Source organism: Lactuca serriola, chromosome 6 (assembly GCF_051521515.1).
Source record: "Lactuca serriola cultivar US96UC23 chromosome 6, Lser_US96UC23_V15, whole genome shotgun sequence".
Classification (NCBI taxonomy): domain Eukaryota; kingdom Viridiplantae; phylum Streptophyta; class Magnoliopsida; order Asterales; family Asteraceae; genus Lactuca; species Lactuca serriola.
The window spans coordinates 166,428,141-166,446,787 of record NC_136413.1 but is presented as its reverse complement, the minus strand read 5'-3'; the positions used below and the strand labels follow the sequence as shown (position 1 = coordinate 166,446,787).

At 34.3% G+C, this 18,647-nt stretch overlaps 1 protein-coding gene across 1 annotated transcript; it reads right to left on the bottom strand.

Moving 5' to 3' along the window:
• Window positions 1-2,635: 2,635 nt before the first annotated feature.
• On the bottom strand, window positions 2,636-13,903 carry LOC145060381 (uncharacterized). The gene is made up of 4 exons (XM_079008062.1): window positions 13,647-13,903; window positions 3,923-4,218; window positions 3,563-3,821; window positions 2,636-3,134 (listed from the first exon to the last, which is right to left on the bottom strand). The coding sequence occupies exons 1-4, from the start codon at window positions 13,901-13,903 to the stop codon at window positions 2,636-2,638; spliced, it is 1,311 nt and encodes a 436-aa protein (XP_078864188.1).
• Window positions 13,904-18,647: the final 4,744 nt, after the last annotated feature.

The window sequence follows — 18,647 nt, the reverse complement described above, 5'->3', positions numbered from 1 at the left end:
TTGGCTACTGGTGAGAAGGTCTCATCATAGTCAACCCCCAAGGTTTAAGTGAAGCCCTTTGCAACCAGTCAAGTCTTGAAAGTCTGTACCTTTCCATCCATGTTGGTCTTCTTCTTGAAGACCCATTTGCAACCAACTGTCTTTCGACTTGGTACATTATCAACCAAATTCCAAACTTGGTTGTCATACATGGAATTGATCTCCTTGTCCATTGCCTTTTTTCATTTAGCAGCCTCAGGGCTTGCCATTGCTTTATTATAGCTATCCGGCTCATCTAAATTTATCAGTGTCCTATCACTAACAAACATGTCACCATATGTAGTAATATGGAGGCCACAGAAATCAGGCGACATGCTAACTCTACTGGAGTGCCTAAGAGGTAATGACTTGTCTATCAATTCAATATGAACCTCTTCCTCTTGTTGACTTCTAGTATTATCTAAGGTTCCTTCACTGGTAGACTATTGAATTTCTTAAAGGTCAATGACACTCCCACATTCTCACTAGGTCTGTAGAATAAATATCCAATGACTTCTTTGGGTAACTAATGAAAATACACTTCTCACTTCTAGCTGCTAGCTTGCCATGAGCCTCTTCTCTCATGAAAGCTTCACAACCCTAGAATTTGATATGTGCTAACGAGGGAACTTTCCCCGTCCACATCTTGTGAGGTGTTTTGGCAACCTTCTTTGTAGGGACAAGATTGAGGATGTGGGTGACTGTCTCTAAGGCATACTCCCAAAAATGAATAGGAAGAAAAGCACGGTTCTTTATGGAACGAACCATGTCTAACAAGGTCCGATTATGCCTTTCATCCACACCATTCAGTTGTGGTTTCCTATGAGGTGTCAGTTGTGAAACTATTCCACATTCCTTTAGATAGTCGTTAAACTCGATACTAAGATACTCTCCGCCTCTATCAGATATAAGCATCTTTATCTTCCCTTCTAACTGATTCTCGACTTCATGTTTAAACTCTTTGAAGTTTTAAAAGGTTTCTGACTTATGCTTGATTAATTAGATATAATCATATTTGCTTATGGTTATCATCCCTTGTCGATGATCTGAAGGTTCCCCACACATCTGTATGTATGAGATCAACAAACATTCACCTCTTTCACAAGATCCTATGAAAGGTGATTTTGTCATTTCCCAAAAGACAATATTTGCATGTATCATTTGACCTTAGGTCAAATGATTCAAACACTCCATCCTTTTGGTGTTGGGCAATATGTTTCTTGTTAATGTGTCCAAGACAATGTCACAAGCACGCTTTGTCTACACCATTAGATAAATCAATATGAAAAACATTATTGCCTAAATTATCAACATACTTCATAGTTTCATACACACCATCACAAGGTAAAGCTTCAAATACAAAAACACCATTTTTATAAGCAGAAATAGAACCGTTCATATCATTAATTGAATATCTAAAACCTTGTCTGAACAATGCATGAAAAGAAATAATGTTTTGTGTCATTTATGATGAGTAGCAACAATTTATTAAATCTAAACAAACTTCAATACTAAGCACTAGAGTATACACTCCAATCTTGGTAATAGGAGAAGATCGTCGATTCCCTAGGATCAGGTTCATCCTTCCATGCTCCACCTCTTCACATTCTTTTAGCCCCTGCAAATCAAAACAAATATGAAATTCACATCCTATATCAAGGATCCAAGAACAAGAAGATGATGAGTTATTAGATGAAATAGTGTATATACCTACAAAAGATGGCTTCACCTTGCGATCCTTCATATCTTGCAGATACTTTAGGTGGATTTGTTTCTAATGCCCCTTGTCATTGTTGTAAAAGCAATCAACCTCTTTGGGATCAGAAATGTGAAGAATGTTAGAACTAGGCTTGGCATTTGGGTCACTGCTAGATGAACTGACATGGGCCTTGCCCTTCCAGTTCTGCTTAGGAGGAACTTTACTCTTCTTTCCCTTTCCCTGTCCAATAGTCAGAAGGGGAGAACTAGCAGGAGTGGAGGCTAAAACTTTTCCCTTCATTCCTGCTTCAAGTTTCTGTAGTAGGTTGTGCAATTGAGCTAAGGTTTATTAAAATGACGATAAACGTTATAGAAATAAACCAAGCAAAATCATAGTATTTTAATGAGTAATTACATATCCTAACTGCGAACCGGCGATCCGTGAAGCTCTCCTAGCATTCTTGATTGCAAATTGGTTGATCAACTCTTCATAGTCTATACTCTCTAAGATTTCGTTCCTGATAGATATCATTGCCAAACTGCTAAGTCTTTCTTGTGTCATTGTGGAGTGTAAGTAAGATTTCACAAACTTCAATTTCGAAAAACTCCTTTCTACAGATGCAACCGTTACTGGAATAGTCAACAATATTCTATATGCAATGCTTGCATTTGGGAAATAATCAAGTTCTTTCAAAAACTTCAAAACATCTATAGGGTTGCTAAATTAATTGGTTTCCAATGTCTCAAATAATTTCAACTCCGTATAAAGTTCCTCAACATCAATATCCGATCTTTCTTCAAACTTGAGTACTTTTTCAAGACGATGACAATACAACTTAAGAGCTTTATCTTCAATTCCCCACAAATTATGTGGAAATAAAAAACAAAAGACTTTATCATACTCTTTGAATAGTTCAAATCATGTCTCAAGAGAAGAAATAGCTTGATCAACAATGAATAAGAAATAATTGACTCTAAAATTCTCTTCAGGTGTAAATGAAACTTCTTTGCTGGTTGAACTCTTATCAAACCTTTTTTTCCTTTCAATCAAACGCTTTTGTGAAAATATTGGATAAATACCCATTTCAATAGCAATCTCCTTAGCTTCAACAATCACTTTTGAAAAATCAGTTTCTCTATAATCCTTGAAATACCCAATCAATTTGTTTATTTCGGTAATAGCATTATCAAGAAGCATATCCTTTGATTGCAACTTCTTACTCACAATATTCACATGGTTTAGTACTTCATACCAAATAATAGTTGATACCAAAAATTCAAAGTCACCAAGTTCTTTTTCCGGTAGTGAAGTTGCTTCACTTGCAATTATAACATCATTATCTTTTTCTCCAACTTGAAGTAAAGATTCCCGTACATCCACAAGTTGAAGTTTAATCGCCTTTACACTCTCAGCCCGACTTTCACAACGAGTTTAACACAATGACTTAAGACTCCAAGCTTTAACATTATCTTTCAAAATATCCCACCTCTTAGTAGAATTTGCAAAGATAGTATAAATGTGTTGGATAGATCCAAAAAAGTTCTTTCCTTTAACACAATTGTAAGCCATATCACATAATGTTAGATTAAGAGAATGACATCCACAACGAGTGTAAAATGCTCTAGGATTTATATCTAAAAATCTCTTTTGCGCTCCTTGGTCTTTTCCTTTCATGTTTGCTCCATATCATAGCCTTGACCACGCATATCATCAATTTCAAGACCAAGAGACTTTAACTCCTCAAGCATAATATCAAATAGTCCTTTTCCAGAGGTATCATCAACATTCAAAAAACCTAAAAAACACTCCTTGACTGTAACAAAATTATATGATAACGTTAAATACCTCACTATTATAGTAATCTGTTCCTGGTGACTTGAATCGGGAGTACAATCAAGTATGATTGAGTAGTACTTTGCTTCCTTTATCTTCCTGATAAGTTCTTTTTTAATTTCTTGAGCTAGCAAAGATATTAGTTCGTTTTGGATTAAGTGGCCAAGATAATGCACATGAAGCCCATCACTTGTGATCTGCTGCACATGCAATATGATAACCGGGTCAAACTTTTCAAACATTTCAATGACACCCAAAAAATTTCCGTTACCTATTAAATACAATTAACAATTAAAAAGTGAAATCAATCATAATAATTAACAACAAGGTATATGATGGAATTAGAACAAAAAAATTACAATTTATAGTTACCTTTTTTATACAACTTTTCATTGGATCCACAAAATGCTAAATTATGTTTAGCAAGAAACTTCACTACTACAATGATTCTCAACAGGACTTGTTTCCAGTAAGCTCTTTCTTTCTTGAATTGCTCGTATTGAACTTTATCAATTGTTTCATTCAAGTTCAATCTTTTACTCATATCAAACCATTTAATCCTATTTATAAGATGATCCAATGAAATTTCGTGTTCTTTAACCCAAGTGGTAACATGGTGCCAATTTGCATAACCTTCACCATCTAATTTACCTTTTGAAATCCTTTTTCTAAACACATTTGTGACAACCGTCAAATTCTGGTCAATTCAAAGTCAACTTAAGTCAACAAGTCAAACCGGTCAACTCAACTAACCCTTGTGTACTATGGCTTACGTTATGTAATTACTAAACAACTCGTTATTCTAATGAGAGATCATAAATCGATAAGTACGTACATCTAGATCTCCTTAACCTAAAACTGTGGTAGGTGATGAGCAATACTGATAAAACAATGTTGCATACTCATCGGGAGTGTGTAAGATCCTTAAACAAGGCTTAACGAGGTTTACGAACCTTGCATTGCGAAGCCGGACACTCAAAAAGGTCACAAATGAAACCTCCCTCAATCGTTTCCACTCTATCTCTTCTTATCGAGAGTCTCTCCCAAATCTCTCTAAGTATGTGGAATCTCTCCCAAATATCTCTTTGTATGTGAAATCTCTCCAAGAATGTCAAGTCTCTCCCACATCTCTCTAAGTATGTGGAATCTCTCCCAAATATCTCTTTGTATGTGAAATCTCTCCAAGAATGTCAAATCTCTCCCAAATCTCTCTAAGTATGTGGAATCTCTCCCAAATATCTCTTTGTATGTGAAATCTCTCCCAAATCTCTCTAAGTATGTGAAATCTCTCCCAAATATCTCTTTGTATGTGAAATCGCTCCAAGAATGTGAAATCTCTCCCAAATCTCTCTCAAAAGTTTCCTTAACTTTTTGAAGTCATTCGGGTCATTCCGACCCTTAACCGGGTCAAAACGGCTTAAAATGGGGCAAAAACGGACAAAAAGGGCTTAAGGTACCGAAACCCCTCTTAAGGACCCGAAACCCCTCTTAGGGCCGAAAGTCCTCTTAGGGACCGAACCCTCCTGAGCCGAACTCGAACCTGCTGAGAACCGAACCCGAAGGGTCCTCTCTGGCCCGAACCTCGCATGCACACCCGAACCCGAAGGATCCTGGAACCGAACCCGAAGGTACTGTTCACTTCGGTCTATCTCGCTTCTGACCCTTCGCTTCCTGCTGACCCTCGCTTCCTTTCGCTTCGGACCCAGCATCAGAAGGGACCGAACCTTCGGCCACCTTCCGAGAAGCTTCGCTGTTAGCCATTTTCTTTCTGGTTTTCGACTACGACTTCATTTTAGCTTCTTTTTTAATTGTTTTAACGCGGGAATTTCACCCAAAACTTTATTTTAACTTATAAGGACCCATAATTATTAATTTATCACATTTTTAAGGATAAAATCTTATCCAAAAGAGTGGGTGAAGTACAAGAGGTGGAGTGTTGACTTTCCTTTATTCTATGACACAAGCAACCACCCATATCCACTCATGTCACTATTCCCCATCAGCCCTTACCTAGTCACTTCATTGTACTTTTCCCACCTTTTTCCAACCACACAATTGGTCAAAGGCTAGAAAAGTCTCCTCTCTCCTCACAATTAATTCATTCTCTCATTTTTCCACCAAGAATCACACTCCAAACTCTCTCATCTTTCTCTCTCAATTTTGAGAATTTCAAGGCATACTCCAAGGCTTTTCTCTTTCATTTAGTAAGTATCATCATTTTTCTTATGATTATTACACATCCTCCTACTCAAAATCATATATTGCTTACACAAACATCATCACATTCTTGTTAGATCTTCGAATCTTCAAGTGATTCTTCAAGTGTTCTTGAGTTGACTACTTCTCTTCTTCAACACTCATCTACTGAAACTACTCAAGGTGAGTTCATACCCCTACATTTTCATGTTTTCTCAAGTTTTTAGGGGGGGGGGGGGGGAATACAAGTTAAAACACCAAGAACATAACTAAACGTTTCTAACAGCCTTCATCAGAAAAGTTCAACTCCATTCACAGACTGTTTTGGACAACTTAACCATTTTAGTGTTCAAAACTGTTTTAGTTGCAAGTAGTTCCAATTCTTAGCTTTAAAAAGACTACTTGCACATCTCCACACGATGTTTCTACAATTTATGGTGATTTTTACAAAACAGCCTGTCTTTTCAAACACAAATCCGGACCAGTCTGTGAATATGAGAATTTTAATACAAGTTAAAGGCTTTCAAAAATCATGATAAAAATTATGAGTAAACTAGACACATTTTAGGAACTCTCAAAAGTTACGGATCTAGTTTTCGACTTCGTATGATTTTTCTAAAACACAGAAAGGTTAAATTTCGTTAACAGCTTATAACTTTCAAAACACTTTGTAACATGTTGAGCAAAGTGTTAAATCTTTGATGACTTCATATATTACATTTATTTCTTGTAATGATATATTTATATGATAGGAAATTACTTACTGAATTTATAAGAATCCTCCATCATAACCATTAGTATAAAGCAAAGCAAGATAAACATAACTATATTTTACTATACATTTGACTTACATAGAAAGGGTTCTTATACACCACAAATAAACATACTAAACTATAATAAGTATAGTTAGGTTTCATATACATTTCAAACATTTTGATAAACTATAATAGGTATAGTTTATGATCATTACATTACAAAAGGTTTTCACACGAATAGGGTACATTCTAAAGTACCGGGTTTTCACATAAATGGGGTACATTCCAAAGTATCGGGTTTTTTATACAAAAAGGGGTACAAATACAAAGTACCGGTTTTTAATTACAAAAAGGGGTACAGATACAAAGTACCGGGTTTTATACAAAAAGGGGTACAGATACAAAGTTCCGGGTTTTATACAAAAAGGGGTACAGATATAAAGTACCAGGTTTTCATATAAATGGGGTACATTCCAAAGTACCGGGTTTTATACAAAAAGGGGTACAGATACAAAGTACCGGGTTTTTAACTACAAATGGGGTACATTCCAAAGTACCAGGTTCACATAAAATAGTTGTTATGATATTAAAACTATATTTCATCTAGAATTGTTAGACTTCAACTATAATCGTTGAGCGTATATGCTTGAGTCATATAAGAATTTAGTCTTGATTGGCTTAGAATTGGTGGTGCCCGCCTCATCTCCTGTTCCTCGTTGGGTTGTGGACCTAGGGCAGACCCACTATATTCAACGTTTTATCTAACTTAAATCTTATATAACTTATATACGCTGGACGATTATAGGGGAAATCTACGGGTCATTCCTAGGTTCATTAACGCATCATATAGGAATAGTCTATTCACACTTAACTAAGAAAATATTGGATTTTCTTGAAATCAAACTCTATCGATTTTACAAGGAAAACGGTTTCTACTTCAAACAAAACTCTTATGAACTCACCAACTTAATTGTTGACACTTTTTCAAAACTACTTGTATTCTCAGGAAATCAGTGAAACATGAAAACTTCAGCGCTTTGAGGATGGGACGTTAAACCGTCAACAACTTATTTTTGTCATCATAATGTAATTGATTTTGAAACATGTAAACATATACTTTGGTGTAACTTTTTCAATTATATTTATGATGGTTGTATTTACTTTGATCACTATTATACTCATTGTTGTGATACTCTACATGAAATCCTCCACCCCCGGACGTTTCCGCCATCCTTGGTTTGGGGGTGTGACAGATTGGTATCAGAGCATTGTTTATAGTGAACTCAGTATATCGAACCACATAAGATATACAAACTATAAATGCATTGGGACTAGAGTCTCTGATTTAAAGTTTTCAAAACAACTATACTTCTAGAAATAAATAGTTTCTTATTAAAAGTATACATGCATTCATACATACTAAGGTCAACATCATTCTAGAACAAAACAAAAGTAATGATTGTTGGATATCACAGGTAAGCTCGGGGATGTATGGTCAGTCTTAGGAGTGGCATAGCCTGATCAACTATGCTGGTCCGAGGAGTGATTAGCACATGCCCAAGAATGGTTGTGATATGGCAACAAGTCTAAAAACTTACCAACACTACCACAATGAAATACCATAGGGGTATTTGGTGTTATTATAATTACTTATCTGAGAACTAAATAGATTTTTATCAATAGGTCAATAATTGCTTAGTGGATACATTAAAATTATATGTATCCAGGACGTCATAGACTTAGAATCTGTGGATCTTTGCTTTACTTCCTGTTCTCGTTGGATTGGGGATTTAGAGTTAGGGTCGCTTATTCGAAGGTCTATCCTGTCCCAAATACATATGACTAGTATGCACTAAACAATGTATTGAAGTACCTGATAAAGATCATCTTATAATTAGCTAATTAGTACATCTACTTAGTTATTTCTTATATCCCCATTTCTCGTGAAGATATCATGGCTGGATTCCATCCCCACGACGACTCGTGCTACCCCAACCACGGCAATATTGAATGGCTCGGAGAGGAGCCAGGGAATGATTACCCAATCCCTGTGGATGGTCACCAAGCTGAAGGCTTTGCTGATGGTTCTGACTCCGACCCTGAAGTGGAGAACCTACCCCGATGGCCCTTGTTCCGAATCCTAACCCTCGTCCGATTTTTTTTCAAGGCCCGACGCCTCCTTGGGTAGAGTGCTTGGAAACCTGGAGCGAAGAGCAAGACCAACCTATGCCGTTTAATGGAGACCGAAGCTTCTACAACATAAGCGAAGGAAGCTTAGTAGATAGAATTCTTCCAATCCTGGTCCATAGAGTTGCCCGAAACGAGATTCAGGGCAGAACAACTCTCCATTGTATCGCAGAGGTTGACGCAAATGCAAGAATACATACAATCCGCACCAATCGCCTTGAGCACACTCGTGAAAAATCTAAGAGAGACCACGAAACCCTACTGCAAGCACTGGCTGAAACATGAACCGAAGTCATAGAACTCTGAGTACGCTAGAGGGTATACGAAAGGCACCTGCCTGATATGGAGCGGCAACTAGCTGAACTAAGGGATCACCAGAGGGATGACCGCCGCCAGTAGTAGATGCCTTACTTTCTTTCCCTGTTAAAAAGGAATCGTTTTTCCTATCAATGTCCTATGTGGCATCCTCTATGAAACTATCTTGTACTATAGGTACTTTTGGTTAGGCCTTTAGGCGGCCAAAAACTCTCCTGCTCCGGATGTGATGTGAGACCCTCTACAAGGTCAATTTTTCCCCAATTGGTTACATCTTAAACAACAATGACATTGTCAGTCGGCTAAATTCTGTGACACCCTTTGTCCAAATACTTCCATTGTGCTACCATAGGAGTCTATCTGAAACCCACTCTAGTCGAGTTGTTGAACTAGAGTAATTTTAGCTCCGGGATCGTCCCAATTCTCTTTCAAAGGTTGGATCATGTTATTCACCAACCAATGGAACCCGGTTTGAACGACAAACATCATGAGACCATTCTATGAACTTACTTCTACTCCGTGATAGGTCTGCATCATAGGGATGTAGGTCAAACCTTCAAGAACATACTTCTACTCTATAGGTGAACGGTCGAAATACATCTAGGTTCAATGATAGCCCTTACTAGGAATTCTAGTTCATTAAGAAGGATTAGTAAGAATGTTATTTGTTATGGTTTCCTCACTTATACATTCCCCAGTTATATATAACGAAGACCTGGTAGACAATAGAATGTAAGATTTCTAACTAAGTTTCTTTTCCTCGTTGCGATGTGAAACTAAAGTAGAATCACACATTTCACTATCCGCCCAGTCTTGGTTATATCATAATGTGTATAAGCTAAGTTTTCATGTATAATAACTCATCTCTTAGTCAGAATCAAAATAATATAGAGCCAACTGTAGTCACTCACAAACTCCTTGCCTAAATTCAAATTTCGGGACGAAATTCCCTCTAACGGGGGGATGATATGACAACCGTCAAATTCTGGTCAATTCAAAGTCAACTTAAGTTAACAAGTCAAACCATTCAACTCAACTAACCCTTGTGTACTATGGCTTACGTTATGTAATTACTAAACAAATCGCTATTCTAATGAGAGATCATAAATCGAAAAGTACGTACATCTAGATCTCCTTAACCTAAAACTGTGGTAGGTGACGAGCCAAACCGATAAAACAATGTTGCATACTCATCGGGAGTGTGTAAGATCCTTAAACAAGGCTTAACGGGGTTTACGGACCTTGCATTGCGAAGCCGAACACTCAAAATGGTCACAAATAAAACCACTCTCAATCGTTTCCACTCTATCTCTTCTTATCGAGAGTCTCTCCCAAGTCTCTCTAAGTATGTGGAATCTCTCCCAAATATCTCTTTGTATGTGAAATCTCTCCAAGAATGTCAAGTCTCTCCCACATCTCTCTAAGTATGTGGAATCTCTCCCAAATATCTCTTTGTATGTGAAATCTCTCCAAGAATGTCAAATCTCTCTAAGTATGTGGAATCTCTCCCAAATATCTCTTTGTATGTGAAATCTCTCCAAGAATGTCAAATCTCTCTAAATATGTGAAATCTCTCCAAAATATGTCTTTGTATGTGAAATCTCTCCAAGAATGTGAAATCTCTCCCAAATCTCTCTCAAAAGTTTCCGTAACTTTTTGAAGTCATTCAAGTCATTCCGACCCTTAACCGGGTCAAAAACGGCTTAAAACGGGGCAAAAACGGACAAAAAGGGCTTAAGGACCCGAAACCCCTCTTAAGGACCCGAAACCCCTCTTAGGGCCGAAAGTCCTCTTAGGGACCGAACCCTCCTGAGCCGAACCCGAACCTGCTGAGAACCGAACCCGAAGGGTCTTCTCGGGCCCGAACCTCGCATGCACACCCGAACCCGAAGGCTCCTGGAACCGAACCTGAACGTACTGTTCACTTCGGTCTATCTCGCTTCTGACCCTTCGCTTCCTGCTGACCCTCGCTTCCTTTCGCTTCGGACCCAGCATCAGAAGCGACCGAACCTTCGGCCCCCTTCCGAGAAGCTTCGCTGTTAGCCATTTTCTTTCCGGTTTTCGACTACGACTTCATTTTAGCTTCGTTTTTAATTGTTTTAACACGGGGTTTTCACCCAAAACTATATTTTAACTTATAAGGACCTATAATTATTAATTTATCACGTTTTTAAGGATAAAACCTTATCCAAAAGAGTGGGTGAAGAACAAGAGGTGGAGTGTTGACTTTCCTTTATTCTATGACACAAGCAACCACTCATATCCACTCATGTCACTATTCCCCATCAGACCTTACCTAGTCAATTCATTGTACTTTTCCCACCTTTTTCCAACCACACAATTGGTCAAAGGCTAGAAAAGTCTCCTCTCTCCTCACAATTCATTCATTCTCTCATTTTTCCACCAAGAATCACACTCCAAACTCTCTAATCTTTCTCTCTCAATTTTGAGAATTTCAAGGCATACTCCAAGGCTTTTCTCCTTCATTTAGTAAGTATCATCATTTTTCTTATGATTATTACACATCCTCCTACTCAAAATCATATATTGCTTACACAAACATCATCACATTCTTGTTAGATCTTCGAATCTTCAAGTGATTCTTCAAGTGTTCTTGAGTTGACTACTTCTCTTCTTCAACACTCATCTAATGAAACTACTCAAGGTGAGTTCATACCCCTACATTTTCATGTTTTCTCAAGTTTTTAGGGGGGGGGGGGGGAATACAAGTTAAAACACCAAGAACATAACTAAACTTTTCTAACAGCCTTCATCAGAAAAGTTCAACTCCATTCACGGACTGTTTTGGACAACTTAACCATTTTAGTTTTCAACACTGTTTTAGTTGCAAGTATTTCCAATTCTTAGCTTTAAAATGACTACTTGCACATCTCTACACGATGTTTCTACAATTTATGGTGATTTTTACAAAACAGCCTGTCTTTTCAAACACAAATCCGGACCAGTCTGTGAATATGAGAATTTTAATACAAGTTAAAGGCTTCCAAAAATCATGATAAAAATTATGAGTAAACTAGATACATTTTAGGAACTCTCAAAATTTACGGATCTAGTTTTCGACTTCGTATGATTTTTCTATGATTTTTCTAAAACAGTGCAGAAAGGTTAAATTTAGTTAACAGCTTATAACTTTCAAAAGACTTTGTAACATGTTGAGCAAAGTGTTAAATCTTTGATGACTTCATATATTACATGTATTTCTTGTAATGATATATTTATATGATAGGAAATTACTTACTGAATTTATAAGAATCCTCCATCATAACCATTAGTACAAAGCAAAGCAAGATAAACATAGCTATATTTTACTATACATTTGACTTACATAGAAAGGGTTCTTATACACCACAAATAAACATACTAAACTATAATAAGTATAGTTAGGTTGCATATACATTTCAAACATTTTGATAAACTATACTAGGTATAGTTTATGATCATTACATTACAAAAGGTTTTCACACGAATAGGGTACATTCCAAAGTACCGGGTTTTTAGATAAATGGGGTACATTCCAAAGTACCGGGTTTTTTATACAAAAAGGGGTACAAGTACAAAGTACTGGGTTTTTAATTACAAAAAGGGGTACAGATACAAAGTACCGGGTTTTATACAAAAAGGGGTACAGATACAAAGTTCCGGGTTTTATACGAAAAGGGGTACAGATACAAAGTACCGGATTTTTAACTACACATGGGGTACATTCCAAAGTACCAGGTTCACATAAAATAGTTGTTATGATATTAAAACTATATTTCATCTAGAATTGTTAGACTTCAACTATAATCGTTGAGCGTATATGCTTGAGTCATATAAGAATTTAGTCTTGATTGGCTTAGAATTGGTGGTGCCCGCCTCATCTCCTGTTCCTCGTTGGGTTGTGGACCTAGGGCAGACCCACTATATTCAACGTTTTATCTAACTTAAATCTTATATAACTTATATACGTTGGACGATTATAGGGGAAATCTACGGGTCATTCCTGGGTTCATTAACGCATCATATATGAATAGTCTGTTCACACTTAACTAAGAAAATATTGGATTTTGTGGAAAGCAAACTCTATCGATTTTACAAGGAAAACGGTTTCTACTTCAAACAATAATCTTATGAACTCACCAACTTAATTGTTGACACTTTTTCACAACTACTTGTATTCTCAGGAAATCAGTGAAACAGGAAAACTTCAGCGCTTTGAGGATGGGACATTAAACCCTCAAGAACTTACTTTTGTCATCATAATGTAATTGATTTTGAAACATGTAAACATATACATTGGTGTAACTTTTTCAATGATATTTATGATGGTTGTATTTACTTTGATCACTATTATACTCGTTGTTGTGATACTCTACATGAAGTCCTCCACCCCCGGACGTTTCCGTCATCCTTGGTTTGGGCGTGTGACAACATTACAATAGAAACAAAATACCAAGTCTAGCTCTTTCGAATATACTAGCCATTCTCTATCACACTTCTCCAAATTTGGTAAAGTTCATGTATATAAAGCTGCAAAAAATCGTCTGCCAAATTTATCATAGGGACCATACATAATACTATTATCTCTTTTAAGACCTTTCTGGACCAAAAGTTTAATCTCCTCAGAATTAATTTTTTCCCACCTTCTTGGATCATATATATCAACAAGCTCTTTAACAGGCTCTTGCTCTTCTGCCTCTTCTACTTCTATATGCTCTTGCTCTTTAATGTGCTCTTCAACATGCTCTTCAATGTGATCTTCAATGTGCTCTTCAACATGCTCTTCAATAGGTTGTCTATGGATAAACTTATCTAGAGCACCGACATCAACTTTTCTCTTTTCTTCATCTAGTTTTGTTTTTTTACGTTTTTGACCACCGGATGGTTGTTTAAACTTCATCTCTACAATTTTACAAACAATAAACATAATTTGATTCTTTAAACACTATAGATTCTGAATTCCAAATTTCTGATAAACAATTATACAATAAACATAATCTCATAATTTAATTTCTGTTTCCAATTATCTATTTCAAAATCATTCATTGATTTCATTCAATAATTGTGAATCATTCAATCAGATTTCAATATGATAATATGACATAATGACAATACGATATAGTGATAAACAATTAAACATTTATGAATAACATTCAAGAATCTAAAAAATTAAACATTGTTAAACAATTACACAATTAAACATACCATGAATCTGAAAAATTGATAATCTATTTATTCTATAATTCATTCAAACATTCAACTGATTCAAGTATCCAATTGAACTGAAAATTATAATTTACAAACTCATAATCATTAATTCCTCATTCCTTAATTTCTCATAATCTATTACATTGATAGGACCATAAATCAAGAATGAAAATCATTGATAAAGTGATAAAGAATACAATACATGATAAATTATAAATAGAATAATAGATAAATGTCTAACTGAGTAACTGCCCAAGAGACCAAGACTCTAATCGACCCTCACCTAGGCTTGAATCTATGTATCAACGATGGACTGATGGAGGATGGTTGGAGCCTGGATGGGTGATCGAAGAATGATGAATCGGTGATGATTGCTGCAAGCGGTCGCTGAGGCGCGATGCCTAATGCCTTACCCGGCGACCACTGTCGACTTTTTTTTTAATGAAATGAACACTATGAATCGATGATGTATTGATCAATTGATGCCTTGATGGAACGATCGACCGCTTTGCTACTGTCTTCGATGTGTGTTTAACGGTGTTGATTTCTAATTGGATTTCTTGGCCTGAACTGATACATGATATATTATAAAAAAAATGGGGTCCTTTAAAATTTTGGGCCCTGTTCCAATGCCCATATTGCACCTGCCCTAAACCGGGCCTGCACATATTTAGTTCCTTAATGGAATGTCAATAAGTTAAATAACACGTAGCTTTTTTCTAGTAGAAAATAACAGTTAGTTAATGACAAGAATGCATGTAAATGACACTTTATTGACAATGCAGTTTATCTATTCTAATAAATGAAGTTTTTTTTTGTCACATGTCACACTCTTATTCAATTTGTCAAATGTCATTTTGTGGTTATTTTGAATTAATTTTTATTCCATATTTCATTTTATAGGTTTTTCTATTTTAATAAATTCTACATAACACTTTAATGTAATAATTACAATAAATATAGTAATAAATGAATATCAATTTCATTAATGCACTTACCTTTTTATTTTAGAATTTCTAAATTAAAGCACATTAGTTTATTTTATTTATTTAGTTAAATTTAAAAGATAAAAAATTGATTTTAATAATTAGTTATTTTTCTTATTTTCTTATAAATTCGAAGTTCTTAAATATTTAGACCTTTATATTTAATTTTTTTAATTAACCCATGTAATACATAGGTCTTACACCTAGTTAATTAATATGTTTAGAATATATTGAATTTAGAATGATGCTTCTATGATATATGTATCGTCACTGAATTATATTTTTGGAATGCCTAAGTATATAATTATCATTCTATGATTATGAGATATAAATACAAAAAAACATAAAAAGACATGGTTATGAAGAAGTAGGTGGCCTAATTGTAAATTGGAGATTTCAATTATATATGTGAAGTTTAGAAATTACTGTGAAGTATTTAGATTAGTGATATATTTAAACTTAACTACATAGAAAGCAAGCAATTAAAGTAAAATGACATTACTAAAAGTATAGTGCCTAAATATTGAAAAATAAGCCTCATGTGATATGTATAGAGAACCTTTAGTGATGGAAAATGCTAATGTTGGGATTCGATAGATTTACTACAAGACCAAGATACAATGAAAGTGGATTGAGACCATATTACCTAGTCTCTAAGGTAGGTACATACATACTTGTAACAATTAGGTTACACATTATTACGTGATTTTCATTTTATAACAAAATATTTATGACGTAATTAATATATATATATATATATATATATATATATATATATATATATATATATATATATATATATATATATATATATATATATATTACACGTTATTATGTGATTTTCATTTCATAACAAAATACTTATTATTTATATATATATATATATATATATATATATATATATATATATATATATATATATATATATATATATATATATATATATATAAAGCATCTAATAATGCTTTATGCCATGTTAGGCCATTATAAGATGTTGCATTTGCAACCTAAATTTACGTGTATGAATAATGTGTAAATTCCAGTCTTAAATTTATAATCGATTTCATTAGAACTGAGGACTATTACACAAGTGGGCAAGTACATGCAATCTTTTAGTAGTATAGATTTCGTATGACCGGGTTGTCAAACACACGGGAACAAAAGTGAATCGGTATTACAAACATCGATTATAAGTTAAATTAGAGACAACATAACAAATTTAAAGGGGGGGGGGGGGGGGGGGGAATTTACATTTAAACTAAGAATCAAAGCACAACTAAAAAGATTGAAATTTGATTTGGAAACTGATAAATAAAGGTACTTTGATTTGATTAATACGTGATTACACTCTCCATATCTATCATGAAAAAACAAAGTAATAACAAGTACTCAAGAGTTTTTAACTAATATATAATATTTACTTAACAAATGTATTTTCAGGTTTCTAAAAATAATGGCAATAATTAATGAATTTTTATTTTTCCCTCATTTATACATTTCTAGCCATGGTAGTAGTATATAAGTAAGATTTCCCTAAAATGATATTCATATGTTTGAACTAGTGTGTGATTAAAATGTAAAAAGTTGAATAGATATGAAGAGTTGAAGAAATGGTTTTTTAAGCATAAAAAGTGATTATTTCATTATGTTTCTCAACATATGAAATATATTAAGCGTATGTTGAGTTTAATGTATTTTATAAATGTTTAATATGTTTATTGACTATAAATTTTACAATATATGTTTTAATATTATTATGTTAGTAAAACTTGTAGTACTTTGATACTATTTGTTATTTGATATATATATATATATATATATATATATATATATATATATATATATATATATATATATTAGTAAAACTTGTAGTACTTTGATACTATTTGTTATTTGATATATATATATATATATATATATATATATATATATATATATATATATATATATATATATATATATATATAATTGAAGCAATTTACTCTTAATAATTTGAAGCTCGTTTCTTTTCAACTTCCAACCTTATTTAACTTATTAATACCAAATAATATCATTAATATGACAAATTACTTGAACTATTATTATAATATACTTAGTTTTTTTATAATTTAAATATACTAATATAATATACTTAAATTTTTATTTTAAATATTAGACAATGTTTATATTTAACTTTTAAAGTATCAATAAAATATGAGATTAGATTTAAAACATAATCCAAATTCTCAAATAAACATAAAAAACAATCAATGATTTTTCTTTTAAATAATTAAAATATTTAAACATGTTAAATACAAACTAGTTGAATTGTCAAATTAACTATAAAATAATATCCAAAAACTATTTTTACAGTAATAGAATGTTCTTTGAGGTGATTTTGTAAATTAATACATAATTATAGTAAAAAGGTAACATAAATTTAGTTATATCAATATCTATCATTAAAATTAAAATATGGCCATATAAGTAAAATTAGAAATTAAACGATCATAACATTTATTAAAAAATAACAATAACTCAAGAAAAATATTCAGTATTATTTATGCGCAAGTAACGGGTAGATTCTATTTAATAATATTGTTTAAAATAGTTGAGATTATATATATATATATATATATATATATATATATATATATAATTACATTTTTTGATGCAACGTAAACCTCCCTGGTCTCATACTTACGTACCAATTAACCGATATATCGGATTTCCAACCGGTTGCTGAGACTGTTATACTCACACAATTGCACCATGTGACTCCTGTACAAAGGCATGTCTAACGAGAGTTGTCCTACCAGCCTTGCGATAATGACTCCAACCGCCCTTCTAGTCTAACCAAGGATAACATAACCAACCATTAACCACAATCGAATCCTTCAATTGAGATCAGGGGTGACTCCCAACGCAAGTCTCACCCCTATGCACCAAACCAATCTAAAAACTCATATCCTGATAACCAAGAATTCACAACTTGATCTGTCCAAGAGCTCCCCCTTCCATGGTGTCCTCCCACTAAACATAGTTATAATTCCTCATTCGACCACCGAGAGTGGCAGTCTCACACTTGAGCCCACTACTGACCATAGAGTCACCCCATTCTAAACGTGATCTAATACCTATCTCAAGGCAATTTCCACTGGGTTTCACCCACTCTATCATAACTATATGGGCCTCGCCCACGGGTCTCACCCAGTCTACACAATTGAAAGGGCCACTCCCACGGGTCTCACCCAATTGAGTGCTATATAGGGGTAACCTTGCCTCGGATCCAACGATCCTCATACAATAAGAAGGTGAAATCCTTCGTTAATAATGTTCGCCTCGACTTAGGTATATGCTAATTCTCTTTCAATCCATCGACTACTCCTACCATGGCCTACTTCATTTTGGTGAATGTTGCAACTACCTTGTAGACTTACAACACTTCCCTGCCCGCCTATCATCCTTGTG